At 47.1% G+C, this 22,106-nt stretch overlaps 3 protein-coding genes across 4 annotated transcripts; 2 read left to right on the forward strand and 1 right to left on the reverse strand.

The window, feature by feature from the left end:
• Nucleotides 1-497: 497 nt before the first annotated feature.
• dhx32a (DEAH (Asp-Glu-Ala-His) box polypeptide 32a) lies at nt 498-12,059 on the forward strand (the record flags this gene model as incomplete). Its single annotated transcript, XM_079757288.1, has 11 exons — nt 498-761; nt 2,237-2,430; nt 4,038-4,482; nt 6,583-6,834; nt 7,220-7,313; nt 7,501-7,650; nt 9,379-9,570; nt 10,339-10,479; nt 10,588-10,778; nt 11,193-11,383; nt 11,870-12,059. 11 exons carry the CDS (start codon nt 498-500, stop codon nt 12,057-12,059), a joined length of 2,304 nt encoding a protein of 767 aa, XP_079613414.1.
• A 634-nt stretch (nt 12,060-12,693) lies between these two features.
• On the reverse strand, nt 12,694-16,694 carry bccip (BRCA2 and CDKN1A interacting protein). The gene is made up of 7 exons (XM_079757499.1): nt 16,538-16,694; nt 16,237-16,311; nt 16,027-16,107; nt 15,845-15,934; nt 15,552-15,739; nt 13,954-14,125; nt 12,694-13,476 (listed from the first exon to the last, which is right to left on the reverse strand). The coding sequence occupies exons 1-7, from the start codon at nt 16,673-16,675 to the stop codon at nt 13,306-13,308; spliced, it is 915 nt and encodes a 304-aa protein (XP_079613625.1). The 5' UTR covers nt 16,676-16,694; the 3' UTR covers nt 12,694-13,305.
• A 406-nt stretch (nt 16,695-17,100) lies between these two features.
• On the forward strand, nt 17,101-20,828 carry uros (uroporphyrinogen III synthase). Of its 2 annotated transcripts, XM_079756606.1 has the most exons (10): nt 17,101-17,140; nt 17,573-17,656; nt 17,799-17,882; nt 17,997-18,093; nt 18,408-18,479; nt 18,931-19,005; nt 19,312-19,395; nt 19,556-19,641; nt 19,799-19,897; nt 20,307-20,828. In XM_079756606.1, exons 2-10 carry the CDS (start codon nt 17,594-17,596, stop codon nt 20,427-20,429), a joined length of 783 nt encoding a protein of 260 aa, XP_079612732.1. In that variant the 5' UTR covers nt 17,101-17,140; nt 17,573-17,593; the 3' UTR covers nt 20,430-20,828. The 2 variants fall into 2 exon arrangements, with proteins under 2 accessions (XP_079612732.1, XP_079612731.1); XM_079756605.1 differs by lacking the exon at nt 17,101-17,140 and having other exon boundaries at nt 17,364-17,656.
• The last annotated feature ends 1,278 nt before the right edge of the window (nt 20,829-22,106 follow it).

A 22,106-nucleotide genomic window follows, 5' to 3' on the forward strand; every position in this document is an offset into this window, starting at 1 on the left:
AATTTAACGATTTTATTTTATTTACTGTTTGTCTATTATTCGCTCTTTAAATAAGTGAATTGTATTAGATGCTCTGTGGGTACTTTATAGTTATTTAAAGGCTACATGTTGCTGTTCGTTATGTTTGATTTATTAAATATACATTTAAATATATAATTTAAAATGGGTACAAATGGCCTTCCGTCCCCGCAGGCCCGGGTCGGTATGATGGTTACAAGATGAGGATGTGATAGGCCTATATGTTCATTTGCATACACGTGCGTAACAGCCATGCCGGGACACCGCCGCGCTTCCATCATTAAGCGGACCCTGAAAAACATCGGCGGGTAATCGTGATTTATATTTCAAAAGACACACCGGATCTGATTATGTATCTGCCTCTATGTGGAGATGAGCCTAGCGTGTGAAAGAGTTGTCCTTTGTAATCAATGAGGAGTTTGGGGTAAAGAAGCGTCCTTTTTGCGCGCACTCGCTTCTCCACCGGTCACGCATGTGTCATGTCGAAGGTAAACAGTCAAGTCAAGAGGCACATGTGTCCTGAAAGTCTAATACACGATCACGACGGGGAAACGTTTGGCTTTGGAGACGATCTGGAGCTGAATCAGTTCGACGGGCTGCCCTTCTCGTCCCGCTACTACAAGCTGCTGAAGGAGAGGAGAGAGCTGCCGGTATGGCGGGCCAGGGGCCAGTTCCTGGACGCCCTGGTGAAGAACCAGTTGGTTTTGGTCTCAGGATCGGCGAGGACTGGCCAAAGCACACAGGTAATCTGGTGTTCAGTGGTATTATTTCCAACCGGACTAAGTTTACGCTTATCAACCTGTAGGGCTGCAATAGGATCAAAGTGGTAGATGTGTTGCCTGTTCATCATCTTTTACAGAAGTTATATTTGGGGTTGGAGGGGCACACATTTTACGAAATACTATTTTGCTTATCCGTCAATAACATCACAGATCAAAGCGATGATGCTGTACTTTTTAAAGGTTTATCAATGATGGGGATAATCCTTCATTTCAATTTTAAATTGCAGTATGTTACTTTTCAGTGTCCAGCCATTCTAACTGAACCGAACCGAACAGGCCCGTCTCTCTCCCAGCTCAGCTGAGCAAGCTGTCGATAAACAAACCTAACGACACATCAGACTCCCTGCGGAGTTTTCTACCGTTAGTTCAGTGACACTCTGTCTGAACCTAAACGTTTTGGTAGGACTACTGTCGATATGAACCGGCCAGAGAGGGCTGAGATAGGGACACAACTACCTAACCTGGGTTGGGGCTGCGTTCCACATAATCCATCCATGGCCCTGATGTGCCCTCTCGGTAGAGGAGGGGCGCCTCCTAAGCCCTGATCCGCTCACCATACACCCATGGATCCCCTGGATCCCCCACATGCTGCCATAGCAATTTAACAATATGAGCAACAAAACCCTTCTGTCCAACGCATCGGATAAGCTGTCTTTTAAACCCCTGATCCGGCGAAGTGCAAACCCAACCCAGCACAGCTCTTTCCTTGAAACCTGCTCGCTCTCAAAATGATCGGATTATTGCATCAATTCACATTTTTGTCTTAGTGTTCGTCTTTGCTTTATCAATCATTGCATTAATTCACTATTTTGTCTCATCATTTATCTTCTTCTTATCAACAATGGAACTTCTCAGACCGCAACACCCCCACGGGTTTGTCAAATATTAAAGAGGCATTTTGCTGATTGTATTTTCACCAGCGTCTCCTTCAGCCAAAGTAGTGGATGGAGGCGGTATGGGGGTTAGTAAACCCTGGGGTTCGGTTAACCCTAGGGGTTAGTTAACCCTTGGGGTTAGTAAACCCTGGGGTTCGGTTAACCCTAGGGGTTAGTTAACCCTTGGGGTTAGTTAAGCCTGGGGTTTGGCTAACCCTAGGGGTTAGTTAACCCTTGGGGTAAAGCCTGGGGGCTAGTTAACCCTTGGGTTAGTAAAGCCAGGGGGTTAGTTAGCCAGGGGCTTAGTAAACCCTGGGGTTTGGTTAACCCTAGGGGTTAGTAAACCCTGGGGTTTGGTTAACCCTAGGGGTTAGTAAACCCTTGGGGTTAGTTAAGCCTGGGGATTGGTTAACCCAGGGGTTAGTAAACCCTGGGGTTTGGTTAACCCTAGGGGTGAGCTAACCCTTGGGGCAAAGCCTGGAGGCTAGTTAAACCTGGGGGTTGGTAAACTAGGCCGGATTACCAACCAGCCCGACTGAAGTCTCCCCTTCCCTCCCCCAGATCCCCCAGTGGTGTGCAGAGCTGTGCCTGTCGGCCCGGTTCCGCCACGGCACGGCGGTGTGCACGCAGCCCGGCCCCCAGCGGGCGGTGGAGCTGGCCCTGCGCGTGGCCGACGAGATGGACGTCAACATCGGCCACGAGGTGGGCTACCGCATCCCGCTGAAGAGCTGCTGCTCCCGCGACACCGTGCTCAGGTAGCGGTGACCCGCACGCCTCCACCTTCCTGTTTACGCTCAAAGTTACGTTCGGGGCACCGAGCGGACGCTTTTATCCAAAGCGACTTACAATAAGTACATTTGTCAGCAGAAAGAGAAACAATCTATCCATGTCGGTACATTAAGGTTGTTCGTAGAAACAAGTGCAAAGCACAAACAGTCGTTAGGTTAACCCATTCCCTGTGTACATCAAAGATAGCTAGGGTAAGATGCTGCATAGTGCTAAATGCTATTTTTAAGTGCCATGATGTACAACATACAATAAGTGCGTACATTAAGTGCCAGGACGTACAACACACAATAAGTGCTTAGGAGGGTTGTGGGGGGTAAGAGGTGAGGCTATGCAAAGTCTAGTTTTTCCTGGGTGTCCTGGATCTGGTCTATGATTGGTTACTGTAGGAGGGGTTTACTCATGGGATCTGAAATCCCAGAAGGACATTCTGAGCGATCATCTTGGTACTTCTTGAACGTCAATGTTGTTATCGTAGGGATGTGAAGCAGCATGCAACATGTAGTCATTATTCTAGAATTTCTGTGTCGACGAATTGAAGGGGTTTAATAATGGTGAAAAGGTAACAAAATGGTGTCTTGGACTGTGCATTATGGGAAATCATCCTGTATAGATTGATAGATTTAGGGAATAATTGATCGTGCCGGTTGATAGCTGCTTCATGGCTGGAGTTATGCAACACGCTTGCTTGAATTAAATTATTGTCTTTAAATTGCTGTTGGATCACGCTGTGCCTCCATCGTGACCCATCTGCTGATCGTCAACCACAAAGTTATTATTTTATTACACACTGCTGTGTGTGTGTGTGTGTGTGTGTGTGTGTGTGTGTGTGTGTGTGTGTGTGTGTGTGTGTGTGTGTGTGTGTGTGCGTGTGCGCGCCTGGGTCCCAGACAGCAAGTTTCCAATGGGGAGGAAAGGCAGATGACATTGTATTATCTCAGTAGAGAGAGATATCTGATTACCTGCATATCAGATATTCATCTTGAGACACAAACCCTTTCATACTGTAGGCATGTTCAATTTCAGGGAAAGAACCTGTTTTATGAATGAATAGCGGGCATTATTATTATAATTAAATGTGGAGATGAGTAGCAGGCATAAACAGAGGCCTAGTCTGATCTTTCCTCTTGTTAAATAATGTAAGCTAATAAAAACTCATTATGGAAAAGAGACTTCCCTCAAGGATCTGAGTCCCTGGCTCACATCAGACCGCCACTGCCAAGAACTTGAAGTCCTTTGCGTTCCACTGTAAGCTGTCTTGGGCGGCATGTGGCTCAGGAGGAAGAGCGGGGTTGGCTGGTAACCGGAAGGTCGCTAGATCGATCCCCGGCTCCTCCTAGCGGAGTGTCGAGGTGTCCCTGAGCGAGACGCCTCACCCTGACTGCTCCCGACGAGCCGGCTGTCGCCTTGCACGGCTGACACCGCCGTCGGCGTGTGAATGTGTGCATGAACGGGTGAATTTCAGGAAATATTGGAAAGCGCTTCGAGTGGCCAACTCTTAGCATAACACTGTGAAAATGCAGACAATTTGGGTTCCAGTGACCGTAGCGATAACTAACACCCACCTCCTCCCCAGGTTCTGCACGGATGACGTGCTCCTGCGAGAGATGACCTCCGACCCCGTCCTGGATCGCTACGGCGTGGTGGTGGTCGACCGCGCCCACGAGCGCACGCTGAGCACCGACGTCCTGCTGGGGCTCCTGGGGGCCCTGCTGCAGCGGCGGCCCGGCCTGAGGGCCGTGGTCCTCATGGAGCCCGTCCCGGGCGCGGCCCAGCGGCTGAGGGGTCACTACGGGGGCGCCGCCGCCGCCCTGCTCTGTCTGGAGGCGCCGGGCCCCGCCCAGGTGGTCTACGCTTACCACAACAACCACAACAACAGCAATAGCGTCGCCGCCAGTGGTGGTGGCGGCGGTGGTGGTTGCCATAGCGACGACTACTTCTACGCGGCCCTGAGGCTGGTGTTGGAGCTCCATCGCACCAGGGAGCGGGGAGACGTGGCCGTGTTCCTGGCGTCCGCGCAGGTGAGATGGTAACGTCATTTAGGGTCCAAAAAGGCTTTGTTTGTTTTCTGTAACTCCGGCCAACAGGCAGCGCAGCCGGCGGCCATTGTTAGAGTACATTCACGCACCAGGAATGCTTTTAGATGTGTTAGGGTGCTTGCTTGCTTGCACACAGCCCCATAAAACGTCAATGCTAGCACATCTATGGCGCTGTTGGTGAAAGTTGGACCGCACCAATTCGACATCTCCGCTGACAATGGAACGTCTCAGACATCCCTCCCCCAAGGGTTTGGCGAATGGCCCCCTATTGGCGCGTCTTAGTGTTTGTCGGGGAAGTCGTACAGACTAGACATTACCCATAGAGGCGTGGCATAGAGAGGAGAACTTACAGTAAGGGGAACTGTAACGGATATCCCGGAACAGATCTCGTGCCATAGTTGACCTATTTCATGCAGACCGGTTAGGTACCCCTGCCTTACAAAGTCCTGCCGAGATCAGGGAATCGAACTCACAAGGACAACCTTCAACTCTGGCCTAAACAAGGTCAATGGGACACAAAATGGATATGAAAACAGTGTTATGAATTATACCCTTAGAACGTGACGTTTGTTAATTTGGTAGTTTTGGCAACAACAAGATATTTCGGTGTCTGCACTGCGGCTTTTTGGTACTGAGGATTTTCTCTCCATGGGTTGCTTAAACTCTAAACTCTTCGCGAATCACAAATCCTTCCCCCCGGTCCGTTCTTTGTTCGCTCTTCGTAACGAAAGAGATTGCCGGCGTTCACAATCCCAGAGGTGACGTTCCTGCTTTGAGTTGATGTTGTTCATCCTGACGATGGCGATGATATATGGTGTTTTTCAAAGCTCTTCCGGCAGTCTTCTCTGTGTGACAATTAACCGGGGGCGCGGGGGGAGACAGCTTTGCTTACTCGGCGTCAGAGGGAGTTTGAAATAGTGTGGAACAAGCAGCCTAGGTCTGTTTTAATAAGACCATAAACCACGGGTGTCTGTAGTTATGGGGTGTATCAACAAACTGTTGATTTAATGCTATTGGACCAACAGTCGCTCATCAATCTTCCGGGCTCTCTTCTGGAGCGATTCTTCGTTTCGCATCAACGTACCGCTTCATAAATTGTTATCGTGATACTCATTAGAGGGATATAACAATTAACAGGGAATATATGCAGAAGATTAATAGATTTTTGTTAATCGTTTGAGAATAGGAAGGTTAATTGTCGTTAAAAAAAACACATGGCAATACTATTTTCTCCTCACTTTTCAGTGCGTTTATATCCTTTTATTGCAGTCATACAAGGCATCACAGCCTCAACGATTAACTGTCTCATCCACCCCTGTCACCTCAAATGTCCATAAAAAGATGGAAAGATGGAGGAAAAAGATTGAACGAATAAAGTTTGAAATAGGAGGTTATATATTTTTTGATGTACAGCCCCATTTCCCTTTCTGTGTTCCCACCAATCAAACGTAATGCTCGAGACGAGTCAGTCATATCTCAACACGCACTGTACAAACTCCTAGTCTCAAGAGACAAGCTGCAGAATCACAAGTTCGCGTTTCGCAATGAACATTGAGATCTAGAAAGGAATAGAACGTGAACTTGAGTGACATCCGGCGGCTCACACAAGGGCTAGCATTCCCTTGCCTTCCCAATTGAACAAAACATCTAAGAGGGATTTCCGCTTCTCAAACTTCTCCAGCAGGTTGAAAACAAAACGATAGACTATGTTCTACGCCGCATGTGGCTCAGGAGGTCGAGCGGGTTGGCTGGTAACCGGAAGGTTGCTAGTTCGATCCCCGGCTCGTCCTCGCTGAGTGTCGAGGTGTCCCTGAGCGAGACGCCTCACTCTCACTGCCCCTGACGAGCCGGCTGTCGCCTTGCATGGCTGACGCTGCCGTCGGGGTGTAAATGGGTGCATGAATGGGTGAATGTTGGGCAATATTGTAAAGTCAAAGTAAAATGTGTTTGTATAGCACAGTATCATAAACGGTGGTCATTCAAAAAACAATTAAAAGACATAAAATAAGTATGTACAGAGTTTTGAGTGGCCACTGGTACGAAAAGCGAATAATTCACCATTTACTCTGCCCCCTCCCCCAGGAGGTGGAGGCGGCCCACAGCATCCTCCAGAGGGAGAGCACCCGGCTGGGGGCGGACCTGGACCGCCTGGTGCCGGTGAGGCTGAGTGGGGGGGGGCAGGCCGAGCCCCCGCCCCCTCCCCCGGCCCGGGACCCGGCAGGGAGGGGGGCGGGGACCAGGAGGGTCTTCCTGTCCTCGCAGCAGGAGGAGGACCTCCTCGGGGGGGTCGACAGCCTCCACTTTGTCATCGACACCGGCGTGGAGAAGAGATTCGTGAGTGTGGAAGTTCGGGTAGTGTTCCCAGATTCCGGACTCTTTATTTGTCACACGCACGGTTAGACGTCGACGACGAGATGGGGACAAGACTGCGCTCAATTTGATAATTTAAGTTAAAAAGACATATAATCATAAGTAGGTTTAAAAAGACTAATCATAATAATTTGAAATAATAGTCATAACAAAGTCAAATAAAAAGCCTAGACTACTAAAAGTGTTTGCTTAAAGGGCAGGGCCTAAGGTGCAGGGTGCATTGAACACGGTTCCTGCTGATTAAAATCGTCAATCAATCAGCAAAGAACTGTGGTTAACGTTGATCAGAAGCTTTCTTTAAATGTATGACTGGTTGATTGTGAGTTTTTTTTACGGTTCCTCACAACAGGTGTACAATCCTCGGATCAGAGCCTACTCCGAGGTGATCCGGCCCATCAGCCAATGCCGGGCGGACGCGCGTAAACAGCTCTGTCGCCCCACGGGTAATGTCAACACCATGGCAGTGTTCACCCAGAAGTACCTTAACGCAGCGTGGTGAACGAATGTGATTATCGATCCCCTTGACCCGAAGTCATGTTCTTCTTATTTTCACTCACAAGCGAAGAGGACCTGAAACCGTTTTTAATCCTCCTCATTTTCATGTGATGGTTTTGGTTTTTTTTCTCCCAGGGAAGTGCTTCTGTCTGTACCCCGAGGGGAAGCCGCTCCCCGCCGAGAACGCTCCACGCATCCTGGAGTCCAACCTCACCTCCACGGTCCTGTTCCTCAAACGCATGGAGATCGGTGGTCTGGGACACTGTGACTTCATCCACCAACCAGGTACTCACCCTCTCACGCACACTCACCCTCTCACACACACTCTCTCACTCACACACACTCTCCCACTCACGCACTCTCCCGCTCACGCACACTCTCTCACTCACGCACTCTCCCGCTCACACACACTCTCTCACTCACACACACTCTCTCACTCACGCACACTCTCTCACTCACGCACACTCTCTCACTCACGCACACTCTCTCACTCACGCACACTCTCTCACTCACGCACACTCTCTCACTCGCGCACGCACACACTCGCTCAGGAAATCTCTCTCACTCTCACTCTCTCTCACTCTCTCACTCACTCACTTAATTACTCTTTCACTCTTTCAAACACTCACGCACACTCTCTCACTCACACACACTCACCCGCTCACACACACTCTCTCACTCACTCACACTCACCCGCTCACAAACACTCACCCGCTCACACACACTCTCTCACTCACACACACTCTCTCACTCACACACACTCACCCGCTCACACACACTCACCCGCTCACACACACTCTCCCGCTCACGCACACCCTCTCACTCACGCACGCACACACTCGCTCAGGAACTCTCTCTCACACTCACTCTCTCTCACTCTCTCACTCACTTAATTACTCTTTCACTCTTTCAAACACTCACGCACACTCTCTCACTCACGCACGCACACACTCGCTCAGGAACTCACTCACTCTCACTCACTTTCACACTCACTCTTGCTCACTTTCTCAGTCACTCACTAAATTACTCTTTCACTCTTTCAAACACTCTCGCATTCACTCACCCCCTCTCTCACTCACCCCCTCTCTCACTCACCCCCTCACTCACTCATTCACTTTCACTCTCACTCACTCACTCACCCCCTCACTCGTTCACTCACTCTCACCCTCTTGGACCCCAGTGGGACAGGACACATCATCCCACAAAGGTGCCTGTGGGGAGCGGGGGGGCCTGTGTGTGTGTGTGTGTGTGTGTGTGTGTGTGTGTGTGTGTGTGTGTGTGTGTGTGTGTGTGTGTGTGTGCCCGGGCAGGAGAGCAGCTGGACCCCCAGTACGTGACGCTGTGCTGTTTGGGTCCAGTGAGCCGTGCCTTAGCTGAGCTGACAGCCGCGGCCCACGCCGCCCATTGTCTGCTGGCTGACCGCCCCGCGCTCGTACACGGGGAACAGGGGGACCTGCGCTGGGACACAGCGGAGGGAAGCCAGGTTCATTAGCGGCCAGACAATGGGTCTGTCTCTGGGCGGAGGCAGTGCCAGTGCAGCACAATGAGGAGGGACTAAAGCACGGCGCTGTGTGTTCGCCCGGTCGCCACCACCTCGGTTTGTTAGTGGCTGGTAGCGCTTACCTCGCAGGTCTGTGATCCGCCTGTGTTGTTTGATATTCACTCGGACGCTGAGGGTCAGGTGGACACGAGGTTCGGTGTGCAATGGTTTGGCCGTCTCGATTTAGAGACGCATCCGTTTCATAGATGTTATGTATGAGCAGAGGTCCTGAACTAATCCACTGATGAATGGGGCCGTTATAACTGTCGGCGTGGCGAGACTGTGAAAGAACTTAATGTCAGTGTGTCAGGATTTAGCTTTTATATTTTTTTGATTGAACACATTGAACACATTCATTTTTTTTATGCATCACATCTTCACATCTGCTGTACGGAAAATAAAATGAATACAAAATAACATAAAAAATGTGTGTGTGTGTGTGTGTGTGTGTGTGTGTGTGTGTGTGTCCTCAGACCCCGAGGGTCTCATGCAGTCCCTGGAGGAGCTGGACTACCTCGCCGCCCTGGACAACGACGGGAACCTGTCGGAGATCGGGGTCATCCTGTCGGAGTTCCCCCTGGACGCCCAGATGGGCCGCGCGCTGCTGGCGTCCTGCGAGTTCGACTGCGCCAGCGAGATGCTCACGGTGGCCGCCATGTTGTCTGGTGGGTGCAGGGCCCGGATCCAACCGGCCTCCCCGTAGGTTCTGCTACAGCGTAGTAGGACTAACTCCGCTCCTTTTTAGTTTCTGGTTTCCTCCCCGGAAGTTCACGGGAGGCGGGTCAGAGCTAGCCTGGGTATACCCTTGCTGCCTTGCGCGCGATTTCCTTTCGCGCTGCTTGGCAGCCTGGATTCCTTGAATCCGAATCTCGCCCGAGATAGGGAACCAGTCACAGATAGGGGAGGGACGGCAAGACGATGACGACGTCTATTCGACGCACCCTCCTTCCTCATCGAATTTCTGTCGCTGTACATACGTCATCTGGTATAATTCATACGATTGGCTATGGGCTACGTACAAGCTCATACGATTGACATTCGTAGCGCCCAATAAACGGCTCCGGGCAATCGCTAGGTCAGAGCCTGGGGAGGAAACCAGAAACGAAAATGGGCGGGGATACGCCTTGTTTCCTTTTTTCGTTAAGGAGATGTATCCTTCCAAGGAAATCTAAGTTGCGCGAGTAGACGAAGCGTTCAGAAGGGAGTTTTAATGTGTTTTAATGTGTAATGTTTAAAGTGCTTTCTGCAGTTGCCCCTGGCTATTTTAAACAAATCTGTGGGGAGTAGAAACACAACATTAAGGCCACTGGACTTTTATTATGTGACCCTTACTTGAGTGTGTATCACCATGTGGCCAATGAGTAAGTAGTTGATCTACATATGTATAATCGAATGGATTTCTTTGATTAAAACATTATTTAAAAAAATTACAGCCCCTTGCTGTTTCCTGGCGCCCCCTGCTGGCATGATCCACGAGGCGCACCAGTGCCACAGACGGTTCCATCACCCCGAGGGAGACCACTTCACCCTCATCAACATCTACAACGCCTTCAAACGGAGCCAGAGGGAACCACGTGAGCACCACCCAGAAACACCTCAACTTAAGCAAACCTAAGCATTCTGGAATGGGGCTTGTTTCATTATTGTGTGTGTGATATTGACTTATTAATATTGTGTGCCAGACTTTAATGTTGAAAGCTGGTGCCGGGACAATTTCCTCAACCCCACGTCCCTGGAGACGGCTGAGTTGTTGCGGTCAGAGTTGACGGACATCCTGAGTCGGATAGAACTTCCTGTCTCCGAGCCCTCCTTCGGCACCCAGACCAACACCCTGAACCTCAAGAGAGCCCTGCTGTCTGGGTTCTTCATGCAAGTGAGTCACAAAAGACAACATATTTACCCAAGGTTCATAAGGTGGGCTTTCAGCATCAGAAATGATTATATATTCCTTTACAAAGATTACATTTTTCTTCAGACTCTGAGGATGAAAGAGCAGCGATTCTGACCCCAACCCAGTCATACCAAGACCGAGTTTGTTTGCTGAATTTGAGATCTACATTTATATACTTTTATACTATTTTCCTGACGAGATATTTGATAGGTCTGTCAAGGATAAATCTCCTGTGATATGTTTTGGTAATTTACATTGACTAATAACTAATGTGACTGCGATTTGTTCCACATGCCTCTTCAAAATATTTGCAACACATCAGGAGCCGTCCCTTTGTTCATGGGCTAAATCATTTTTTGGGATATTTCTGCCAACTCTACGTGATGTGATTGGCAGATCGCGCGGGACGTGGACGGGGGAGGGAACTACTTCATGCTGACCAATAAGCACGTGGCCCAGGTGCACCCAGTGTCCGGGTATGGGCCCAGCAGCCACAAGCTGGGCCTGCCTGAGTGGGTGGTGTTCCACGAGTACGCCCTGGCCGAGAACAACTGCGTCCGCACGCTGTCTGAGATCTCCCCACAGCTGTAAGTGTGTTCGCCCGGCCCGTTCCCTCGTCATGAGTGAGTGAGAATGAATGAGTGACTGACTGAGAGTGCACGAGTGAGTGAGAGAGTGCATGAGTGAGGATACTTTGACGCAGTCGTGAACCTGTTTTGGTTCTGCGTCGGGTTTTAGTGAGCGGAAAAATCACAGCCCTTGCTGCTGCGTTGCCTCGACACAAGGTTACAATTTTTTGGAGGCGCACGTCCGGACCTTGCGGTGGACGCAAGGAGGGTCCGCGAGGACGTAAGGGGTCCGTAAACCCCCTTGCGTTGCGTCGGTGTGGAACCGTAACCAAGCCGTAACTCTCTGGTCTTATTTTCTTACTTGGTTTGGGACCTCTACTTGTGTCATCAATCAATCGTTCAATTAACCATTATCAGAGTATAAACCCATATTGTTTTCAGCGTTCTATAATCACACCTGTGAATTTCTGTAACCAAATCAAAACCATGTCTGTTCTATCCCAGGTTTATTGAGATGACACCCCAGTACTTCTTCTACAACCTGCCCTCCAGCGAGAGCAAAGCCATCCTGCAGCACAGCCTGGAGCGAAACGCCTCGAGGAACAGCCCCGCCGACCTGAAACCCAAGAAGTCTCTCGCGGTGCACAGGGAGGTCAGCCAGGAGACGTTGTATGACAGATGCGTGTTGCAATGAATTCACGCTTTCAAAATGGCTGCCTTAAACCACCCATCCTGCAGTCCACGTACGGTACTTAAAGTACGGACATATTATACCACAAGGTGTGAGTTTGTTTAGCCGTTACAAGCAGTTTTGAAAATCTAGTCTGGCTAATCACACTGACAACTGGTGGTATAATATGGTACCTTTTAAGCCTTTGCTTGGAGTTCACCAGCAATAATTGACCAAGTGGTTGCTGTTCTTTCTGTACATGTAGGTACGTAAGCAAGTTATTCCTCCTACCATTTAAACCATTCCGCCGCTGCTATGGATAAATGGAGTCATAAATCTGTCCTCTTTAGAACCTGCTTCGTGTATATAGATCATGTTTTACTTTGGAAAAAAAAGGTTGATGTGGAAGTGTTTCAATTTGGTGAAATAGAAATTTGGTAAAAAAAAAGTGTTAAGTAATTCATGGTTTCCCTCTGGCAGGGGCACATTGACGTTTTAAAGCATGTGTTGATGAATAAATACTGTCCAATACAAGAACGTTTGCCTGCTAAAAATGCCTCCATGTTTTAAATCTCATTTGTGATTCTAGAGACAAATCCAGCCATCTGCCTGTGTTAAGGTCAACGGACATACAAACAGCAAAATATCCCAAGGAGTCTGCAGGCGAGAGGGCATTTATTTGGACTTGCCCACACCAACATGTAGAGATGAAGACGAATCATTTAGAAAAGGGATTTTCCTGGAGGATATAATTGAGACCGTCCCAAGTCCATGTAACAAAAGCTTTGAGGCAAGTAAAGGAAACCGTCATAAATATTATTTTACAGAATTGGGATAAAAAGTTTGTATTTAACCTACCAGCTCCTTCAGTTCATTCATAGATTAGAGTATCGTGGTCGTCTTCAAGTCAAACACAATGAACGTCAAGACCTTAGTTACTTTGTTTTATACGGTTATATAGAAAATACAATATGCCGAAGATAAAAGCATTCTTGCCGTCCGAGACTAATTCAAATTTAAAAATGTTGTACCTAAATCGTATTTTTTTTTTAACTGAACAGAGTTTAGGTGTTAAATATCAATATTGCAGGGTAAATGCCCAACAACACTGCGGGTGTTGTCGTTTTTTCCTTCTTTTTTCCACTCGCTTTTTCCTTCTGCTGAGTTATGACTCAATTACTTACTCAACGCGACTAAACTTGAAATACAGATCCGTAAGTAACCGTTTGCATTGAGCCATGTCAGAGTCCACGGGTGTTTATTGGGCGCTTCAGACGGTGAGGAACTCCTTGAGTTTCTCCATGATGCTGGGAATGCTGTCGGCCGGGATCAGCATCACCGTGCGGAACGGCTTCATGGGAACGTCGTCGAAGGACCAGCGGCCGCTCAGACACGAGTCAGTCTCATCCTGCACCGAGTAGTTGAACTTCACCGTGGCGTGCTGTGGGGAGACGGAGCAACACACACACACACACACACTGGTGATGTAGTCATCCAAGTACTCTCAATTCTATTCAAGTTAATTCTGAAGAGTTGCTGAAGTTCGATTCCTTATTTCCTCCCACTTTATTTCCTCCCTTTCCTCCTTGATTCAAGGAGGAAATGTGGCATTTAATTTAGGTTCAACAAAGGTGAGGGCTGCTGGGTTAACTATTATTCACACTTCAATTGTCAAGACGCAATTGAACGACCCATCATTTGTGATTTCTAATCGCGAAAGCAAAGCACTAGCGGTCTGTCTCCAAAGAAAAACCGCATGATACGCAAAGACATCTCCACGCGTTATGTCCAATGCTATTTTAGAACTTATGATGATCTCATGACTTTCAACGGTGTTACACATATTATGTATACCTCCAAAGGCGTGATATTAACAACGCATCAAAGGTAACAAAGCTTGCACGCTCTTAACTCGTACCTCATAGAAGAACTCCTCCTCTGCGTTGACGAACAGCAGCTCCTCCTTCGGCGCGCCGCCCCCCCGAGCCGGGATGCTCTTGGTCACCTCCTTGCAGGTCTTGCTGATCATGAGGCAGTAGTGGCACTTCCCGCTAGGCTGGTTGGTCCGCTGGGCCTCCGCGATCTCCTCCCTGGAGAGACAAACACAAAAGGAGGTGCCGTTCGGTTTCGGTGTGCACACTGTTGGCACAGAAGTAATATAAGCAATGCACTCGGAATATTGTATATAACTAGGGTATATCATACTCGGACCCTTGACATAACGCATCAAATACGAGTAAAAAACGAACAAGTAGATCTCAATGAAGCCCCATGAATAATTTTAAATACCTGCATATAAAGGTTAAAAAGGGGTCAGGAGTATCAGGCGTTAAAGGTCCCATGACACGCCACCAGGTGTGAGTGTGATTGGCCGTTTTGGAAATCTGTCCCTTATGACATCACAGGTGGGCGTGTCCACCTAGATGTGTGCTGGATAGATCAGTCTACCAGCCTACCCGGTGGACTGTAGCAAACGTTGCTCATCTATCCGTCACACATCTGGGTGGACACGCCCACCTGTGATGTCATAAGGGACAGTTTTCCAAAACGGCTTGTAACGGCCAATCACACTCACACCTGGTGGCGTGTCATGGGACCTTTAACGCCTGATACTCCTGACCCCTTTTAAACCTTTTTATGTGCAGGTATTTAAATTTTTATGTCAAGGGTCCGAGTATAATATACACTAGTTATATACAATATTCCGAGTGCATTGCTTATATTTTTTAGAATGTGTCATTACACAAAATATACGCAACACAGTGGAATATTGTGAACATTATTTTGACCGGTAATATTATAAATCCAATTTGTTTAACGTGATTTAAACTATGAACGTCGTAGAAAAATGGCTCAACTTCGTCATCCAAACACAGCAAGGTTAGCTTTCCGAAACACCAGATAAAAGTACCTCCGCCTCCCCACACAATTTCCATGGTTGCCCCAACAACCCAGCTCAGCTAAAATGAATGGAGGCCAGGCCAGAACAAGCCCAGGTCAATGAGCACTCATTCTCGCACTCCATTGACACATCGGCAAAACGAGTCACTGAAATAGCTTTCCTTCAACGCTCTCGATAATGTTATTGTCAAGGATGCGATTCAAGGATGCATTTCCAACTGAAATACGACATGCATCATGCATTGTTTACATCCATTTTGGATTTGTTTACCAGACAAGGTGATGCAACCCCCCCCCCCCCTTACGCTCTTGTTGTATTTTGTACGCCCTTGCACTTAAATATTAGTACTTAGAATTGTGTAGCATCTTATCCTAGCTATCGTTGTTGTATACGGGGAATGGGTTTAACTAGCGATTTTTAGTGCTTGGCACTTGGTTCTATGAACATCCTTACTGCACCGACAGCGATATATTGTTGTTTCTCTTTCTTCTGACAAATGTACTTATTGTAGGTCACTTTGGATAAGAGTACACTAAATGCCCTGGATGGAAATGAATGTAAATTTTCTCTGAATGACGCAGCTTAGCCTCAACCCTCCAGCGCGTGTGACTTACTGGAGCTGTTTGTGCAGTGGCAGGGCAATCTGTGGCGGCACGTTGATGAACCGCTCACTCAGAAGAAGCCCGACCGACTTGCTGGTGTCGCTGAAGATCGTCTCCAGCTGCTCCGTGACGCTCCCAGAGCTGTTCTTCTCACAGTGGTCCATGATCAGATCCTTCACCTCTTCCACGCACTGGACACCCTGTCCACCAAAACACACACAAGAGTTTAAGAGTCACAATTGTCTAACAAGAGTGAACTTGAGTTTATATTATTTAGCGCTTGCACGGTATACGTGGCTGGTTACCTTTCTCTCGGTGAGGTTCAGCATACTAATGAAGCCAAACACTTCATCGGGGTTGTCCTCTCCGTCGCTGTCCTCAGGCACCTCTGCTTGCTAAATCCGATCAAATGACAGTATGAGATACCGTTGTGGACAAAAGGTCTCCACGAATGACATGCTTAGAGCAGACGGGCAGACAGACTTACCCGAACTACACTTCCGATATGGTTCTGTTGGATGATGAGGTCGGTCAGGTCTGACGTGTTTACGTGGGCCTTGAGGAACAGCTGTGACGAGAAGCGACGCAGTTCAAAGGGAATGCCATAACAATATGTGGAAGATGTGTATGGTTGGATATTTAACGATCCGATTATGATTAGGAATAAAATGCTACATAGGAATAAAATGCTACACACCTGTTGCAGAAGTTTCTTGATGCCATTGAAATCGGTGTGTGCGATGGCGTGAGCTTCAAAATCCACCATGACCTCCTGGGATTCAAAATAAATTAGAAAAACAATCAATAAATACAACGATCTGCAGCCCTGCGGTCATTAACTTAAATAATATAAGTGCATGTTGACACGTTAAAGTCAAGCCACCATTAAAAACAGTCACACTCACACTCACACACGCATACACACACACACACACACACATGCGAAAGAGGCAGGTAGCAAGGCCTCGCATGAGGCACAGCAACACTTCACTGTTTACCTCGTTAATCTCCTCGTCTGAGTCCTCGCTGTCCTCCACGGAGTCCTCATCGTCCCCAATGCTCTCGTCGGAGCTGTTCTCACTCTTTTCGCCGTTTGTAACCATTTCTAGCGCACGTTTCTTAGCCGAGGAAGCCATGCTGCAAACACACGCTGATCGTATACAAACTAAAAGGGGCGGGGGCAGCGCTGGGTTGAGAGGTTATAGAGCCGGAACCGCCAATGAGAAACTACACTGCTGCGGCGACCATTATGGCTCAAATCTCGCGTTACTTCCCAGTTTGCGGATGGTTTCTTCGATCCAATATGTCCGCTTGTTTCCTACGAACTCGCGGAATGACCCATTGATGTACTAAGGGGACAATAGTTAAAGATGTATTCAAACTTATTAAAAAAGCCTATTGTTTGACATGCTTTTGACATAATTCCGTTTATAATTTAGTTATATCATTTATATTGTTTCATAATGTGTTTTTATAATTTCTGGACGGCTACCAAAAATATAGACGATAAATGTATCCCCTCGCCTTAGCAAGAGTTTAAGTCGCCCTGCTGTCAGTTGTACGAGCCATGGACGTCTATTAGGAGCTACGAGCATTTCCAAGTACTGTTTAAATCAACACTGTTTCGCGTGTTTTAAAGTCTTATATTTAGCGATGATAAAATAATGATAGAAGTAGAATAGTCAACCATCTGTAGCTGCATAATTATTTTGACACGTCGAGATTAACTTGTTATTCACAGTCTGGGCATCAGCTGGGCATTCTGAGTATCTTGCAGAAGTTATCATTCATCAAGGTTTCGGTTCATACACAGAATCGAGCATTTACTTTTATTATGTATTTTCGCTTTCACTGAGCGGTTCTCCGTGCAAATGCCAATCACGATTGAACACATCTTTATCAGCCCATTGCACATGCCAGTGTGTTGGGTGTTGCTGTTGTTTTCGAGACTCCCCTCCCTACGGCGCAATGCTTCTGCAGGTTTGAACCCTTCATTTTCTTTAAATGCCTTGCGTTTCATTCTGTCCTCGCAGGGGTTCGATGACTTGGTCAGCATGCGGGTGTTGCTTTTGAAGGAGCCCAGAGATGGAGAGGCTGGACCTGATCCGTATATCCAGGTGAGGTCGAACTTAATCTCATCAATGTGTACATCAATGTCCTTCAAATGATCGGACTTTGCTGACACGTGTTGTGTTTTGTAAAATGCAAAGCAAGTCCACGTCTTCAGTGTTGATCATTGAAAACATTTCCATTCCACAGGAGTTGGCAGCCCGTGGGCATGAAGCAACCATGATCCCAGTTCTGTCCTTTAAGTTTGTCTCGTTAAACAACTTGTCGGACAAGGTAATTTATGCCCTTCAACGGCCTACTGTACCATGTCTTCGTCATGCAGTTTGTTTGTTGTTTGTTTTAACAGTTTATTCAGGACAACTAACACCCTGTGTGGTATTCTTCTAGCTGTTCCAACCAGACAAACATGGGGGTCTTATCTTCACCAGCCCCCGAGCCGTCGAGGCCGTGAAGATGTGCGTAGAAGCGGAGGGACGGGGAGAAGGTAAATCGATTTTATTTAATCCCAATTTATTTAATCCCAGTGCATTTTATTGAATGCATTTTTTAACTTTGCCTTTTGTTTTTTTTACTGATAAATTGTATTATTTCATTTTATTGTATGTGAAGCACTTTGAGTCTGCCTTGTGTATGAACAGTGCTTATATGAATAAAGTTGCCTTGCCTAAAGAAACAATTCAACGACTGTAAGGTAGCAACGGTTACCAGATAACAAGTTGTATTGTGTTTGGCTCAATATGTAACAGCTATCATCCTATTTTTTTAAATATTATAATACATGTTTAAATGTTATTTCAGAATGGCGTTTGATAAAGGACAAGTGGAATGCTAAGTCTGTATACGTGGTTGGCAAAGCAACGGGTGATTTGGGTGAGTTACCTGGTCATCATAATCTGGTATAGACTGTGAACACATTTGACTGGCCAGCATACAATCTAACCAATATTTTAATGCTTGATACTTCATGTCTCTTTTCTATTCATCATTTGTGTTGGGTTATTCTTGAAGGCGATCAGCATCCCTGATTATGTTGTTGTCATGTGGTGAAACTGTTAGCAGGCAAAACGAACATACATACAGTATTTAGTAAATAGGCAATGTAGGGCTCTCTCTGTCCGTGTTTGCCTTACACACACACACACACACACACACACACACACACACACACACACACACACACACACACACACACACACACACACACACACACACACACACACACACACAGAGCAGTGTTGTAAAAGCTCATCTCTAAACTCAACATGTGCTCAGAACAAAGAGCTCTTTGGTTAAACATTTTCGATGTGTTTGTGCTGTGCAGTCCGACAGCTGGGTCTGGAACCTCTGGGAGAGGACAGCGGCACCGCGGACGTCCTGTCCCGTCTCATCATCCAACGTAGGACAAAAAGTTATAAAAACAAAACTTTATTTATTTATAATTTTTCGAATGCAAAAATTCGACTTGAAGTATTTATATAACACCCCAAAAAACACTCCCTCATCCCACCAACACCCCGTCGTAAGACGATAATCATAATCGATCAAATAAAACAGAAAAAAAATATCATAATATAAATAAATTCTAAGGCAAACCTAATTAAAGGAGGATACTTTTGAACGCGTTTGGCAAACTAACTAACTAAAAATGGCAGTTGGCGGTCCGATAACTGACACAACCTCGTAAATTCTGTTCCGGGCACAGGAGAGAACGCATTCCTTTTACCTCTGTTCTTCCCCTGCGGCTCCATCAAGAGAGAGGTGCTGCCCACGGCTTTAAGAGACAACGGTGAGATGATGATTATTTTAGATTATCTTTTTTTTTTTTTTTTTCCCTTGTCTACCGCTTCAGACTCAAGGTGAAACAACTCCCAGTGGGGTCACGCTAATTATAACAGACTAATTGTGTTAACTTTACCACCACTGGGGCACTGTTCCCCTGCTCCCAGGAGTGCCTCTGGAGACGCTGACTGTCTATCAAACAGCGGAGCATCCAGACCTCCAAGAGAGTCTCACCAGCTACTTCACTCAGAAGGTCAGTTTATCTTTTGTCAAGTGGTTTTAAATGGAGGGGGATGGTTTAATTTGATTCACGCTCACGTAAGGGGACAATCCAAATCGTGCGTGCGTGCGTGTGTGGGTGTGTGTGTTACATCGTTCACTTCATTTGATGATGATTATATCTGTTACAGGGAACTCCAGCCAGCATTGCCTTTTTCAGTCCATCGGGAGTGAAGTTCTGCCTGGAAACCGTGCGAGAGCTATCCAGTAATCATCTGACCCGGATCAAGGTGAACTTTCTCCGAACACGCGCACACAAGCCCCTTCCACTTGTGTGAATCTGTGCACTTCCTTCAGGTTGAGCTGGGACATCACAGGAAGGCAGGGTTAAGGTCGGACGTTGATGTAACCCAAGGGGGTTACGGACCCATTTCGTCCTTGCGGACCATCCTTGCGTCCAAGGATGGTCCAATCACAGCAAGGGCTGTGATTGGTCAGCTAACGTAAACCCGACACAGAACCAAAATAATGTTCACGACTGCGTCGAAGCGACCGCGTAGTCATTGCGTTGCGCCAACGTCCAACCATAACTCTTACCTTTTACGATCTAACACCGAAAGAAAGACACAAAAACCGGCGCTACACCACTCACACCTTTTATCCCTAAACCCAAGTTCTTATTTTTGCTCCTCCTTCCAGTTTGCAGCCATAGGACCGACCACAGCGGACGCCATGACGGCGGAGGGTCTCTGCGTTAGCTGTTCTGCCGACAAGCCGAGTGCTACCGGGCTAGCCGCAGCGGTAGCCAAGGTGCTACTGTGACGTCAACACCCTTCAGTCCATTCAGCATGCACATACTTTCCCTCGTCGCCTCTGAGTTCTTTATGCATGTTTTCATGCAGGGGACCTAATCAAATGCTGTCCAGTGTATGTTTGCGGTTCAATAGGAGCTGTTTATAATAGGGGAGTAAACCATGAATGTATTGTTATATTTATGCATAGATATTTAAGCGTTTCGCAAAAAATAAATGCGATTCAAAAACTGCCACTGTTTTTGTATTGATTCAGTTTTCAAAGTAATTGTTTTCAAATAAGAATCTGAAGAAGCAGATCCTCTTTTATATTTAATGTCTCATCTTATATATACTAGTATGGTTGTCAAGATAAACCGATCACGCAGCACCTTTTTGGCCTTAAATAAACATCATGACAAGAGCATGATTTCACCACAGTGAGGACAATGAGCGTTTGTGTGTTTGTTTGCGCATGTGCGTTTTCTACGTCTTTGGAGCATGGTGATCCCCTCATCCCCCTTCCAAACTCCTGTGTCGATCTTGTGATGAGGACGGTGTTGTCGACGAAGACCGCCACAAAAACGTCATCCTTCTGAAAACCACATGAGCACAGCATGTGTGTAAAACCATCTGTTCACAGGCAACTACTGGAACACGCGTTGTTCCAATTGACAAGTCCCCCATGCCCCACACTTAACGGGCGGGACATTACAGCCTTCTGAAATGGTCACCCGTCAGTTTAAGCCCATAAGTAGTCTCTCAAATCAGAACTGGTATAATATAGCACAGTAGTACAGACGGATTTGAGGTCAACCCATTAGTCGCTCCTACCGACAGAGACGGGAACTCTAGTTGTCGTAAACCCCAGTGTATTTTCCACCCGCAACCCCCTGAAAGATTGAGCGTCGCAAAACCCAGTGAAGTGAAGAGATTGAACAATGGCTGCTTGTTAGCCTTTCTCTGTTGTTCTTTTATCCAGCCGCTAATCGTTTGAGCACGCTGCAGAGAAACAGACATTGATCCCGCCGATCGATACGTTTCTTGAGCACTTTCCCATTAATCCGGCTCATTCCGAGAGATAAGCCTGCTGGCGGGGCTCCGGATAACGCCGTGTTGTGCTCCGTGGAGTTCCACGGGGGCCCGCATTAATAAAATTGAAATAGAAATCAATTATGAGCAAAGCAAAAAAGTGTCACAGTGAGTGGAGCAACAGAAGATGACATGGGGCTGTGTGTGTGTGTGTGTGTGTGTGTGTCTGTGTGTGTGTGTGTCTGTGTGTGTGGAGTAGTAGTGAGTCTGCTCACACACTGTTGTGAGCGCTCCTCACTTCTTCGACGTTGAATAGTAAATCAACTTTGATTAGAAGATGCAAACTCGTTTTCTGAAGTCAATACCGGTGCTCTGTAATTCTCACGTTGGGCCTTTTGTATCTAACCGCTGCGAAAAAAACATAATTGCTTGCGTCATGTTTCATTCATAGGCCAACTCTCAAATAGTCTGTCTGGAATTTGGGGTTTCGAAGAATATTAAACAGCACATTACTTTAACTCACTTCCAGGGGTGTGAGTATATAAAATGGCTCTAGTGTTAACCTCAGACTGAACTGATGAATTTGTAATAATATTGATAACACAAAGGCTAGATCTGCTGCATTTCATTAGGAAGAAATAATTGTTTGCCTCATATGGAGCTTGTCAGAATGGAT

The sequence above is a fragment of the Pollachius pollachius genome (genome assembly GCF_949987615.1).
Source record: "Pollachius pollachius genome assembly, chromosome: 19".
Classification (NCBI taxonomy): Eukaryota; Metazoa; Chordata; class Actinopteri; order Gadiformes; family Gadidae; genus Pollachius; species Pollachius pollachius.

Coding starts and splice junctions, on each gene's coding strand:
- bccip (XM_079757499.1), bottom strand. CDS start 16,675: ATGGCTTCCTCGGCTAAGAAACGTGCGCTAGAAATGGTTACAAACGGC. Junction 16,312..16,537: donor CAGACGAGGAGATTAACGAG/GTAAACAGTGAA, acceptor TTTGAATCCCAG/GAGGTCATGGTGGATTTTGA. Junction 16,108..16,236: donor TCAAGAAACTTCTGCAACAG/GTGTGTAGCATT, acceptor TTCTCGTCACAG/CTGTTCCTCAAGGCCCACGT.
- uros (XM_079756605.1), top strand. CDS start 17,411: ATGCCAATCACGATTGAACACATCTTTATCAGCCCATTGCACATGCCA. Junction 17,657..17,798: donor GACCTGATCCGTATATCCAG/GTGAGGTCGAAC, acceptor TCCATTCCACAG/GAGTTGGCAGCCCGTGGGCA. Junction 19,898..20,306: donor ATCATCTGACCCGGATCAAG/GTGAACTTTCTC, acceptor TCCTCCTTCCAG/TTTGCAGCCATAGGACCGAC.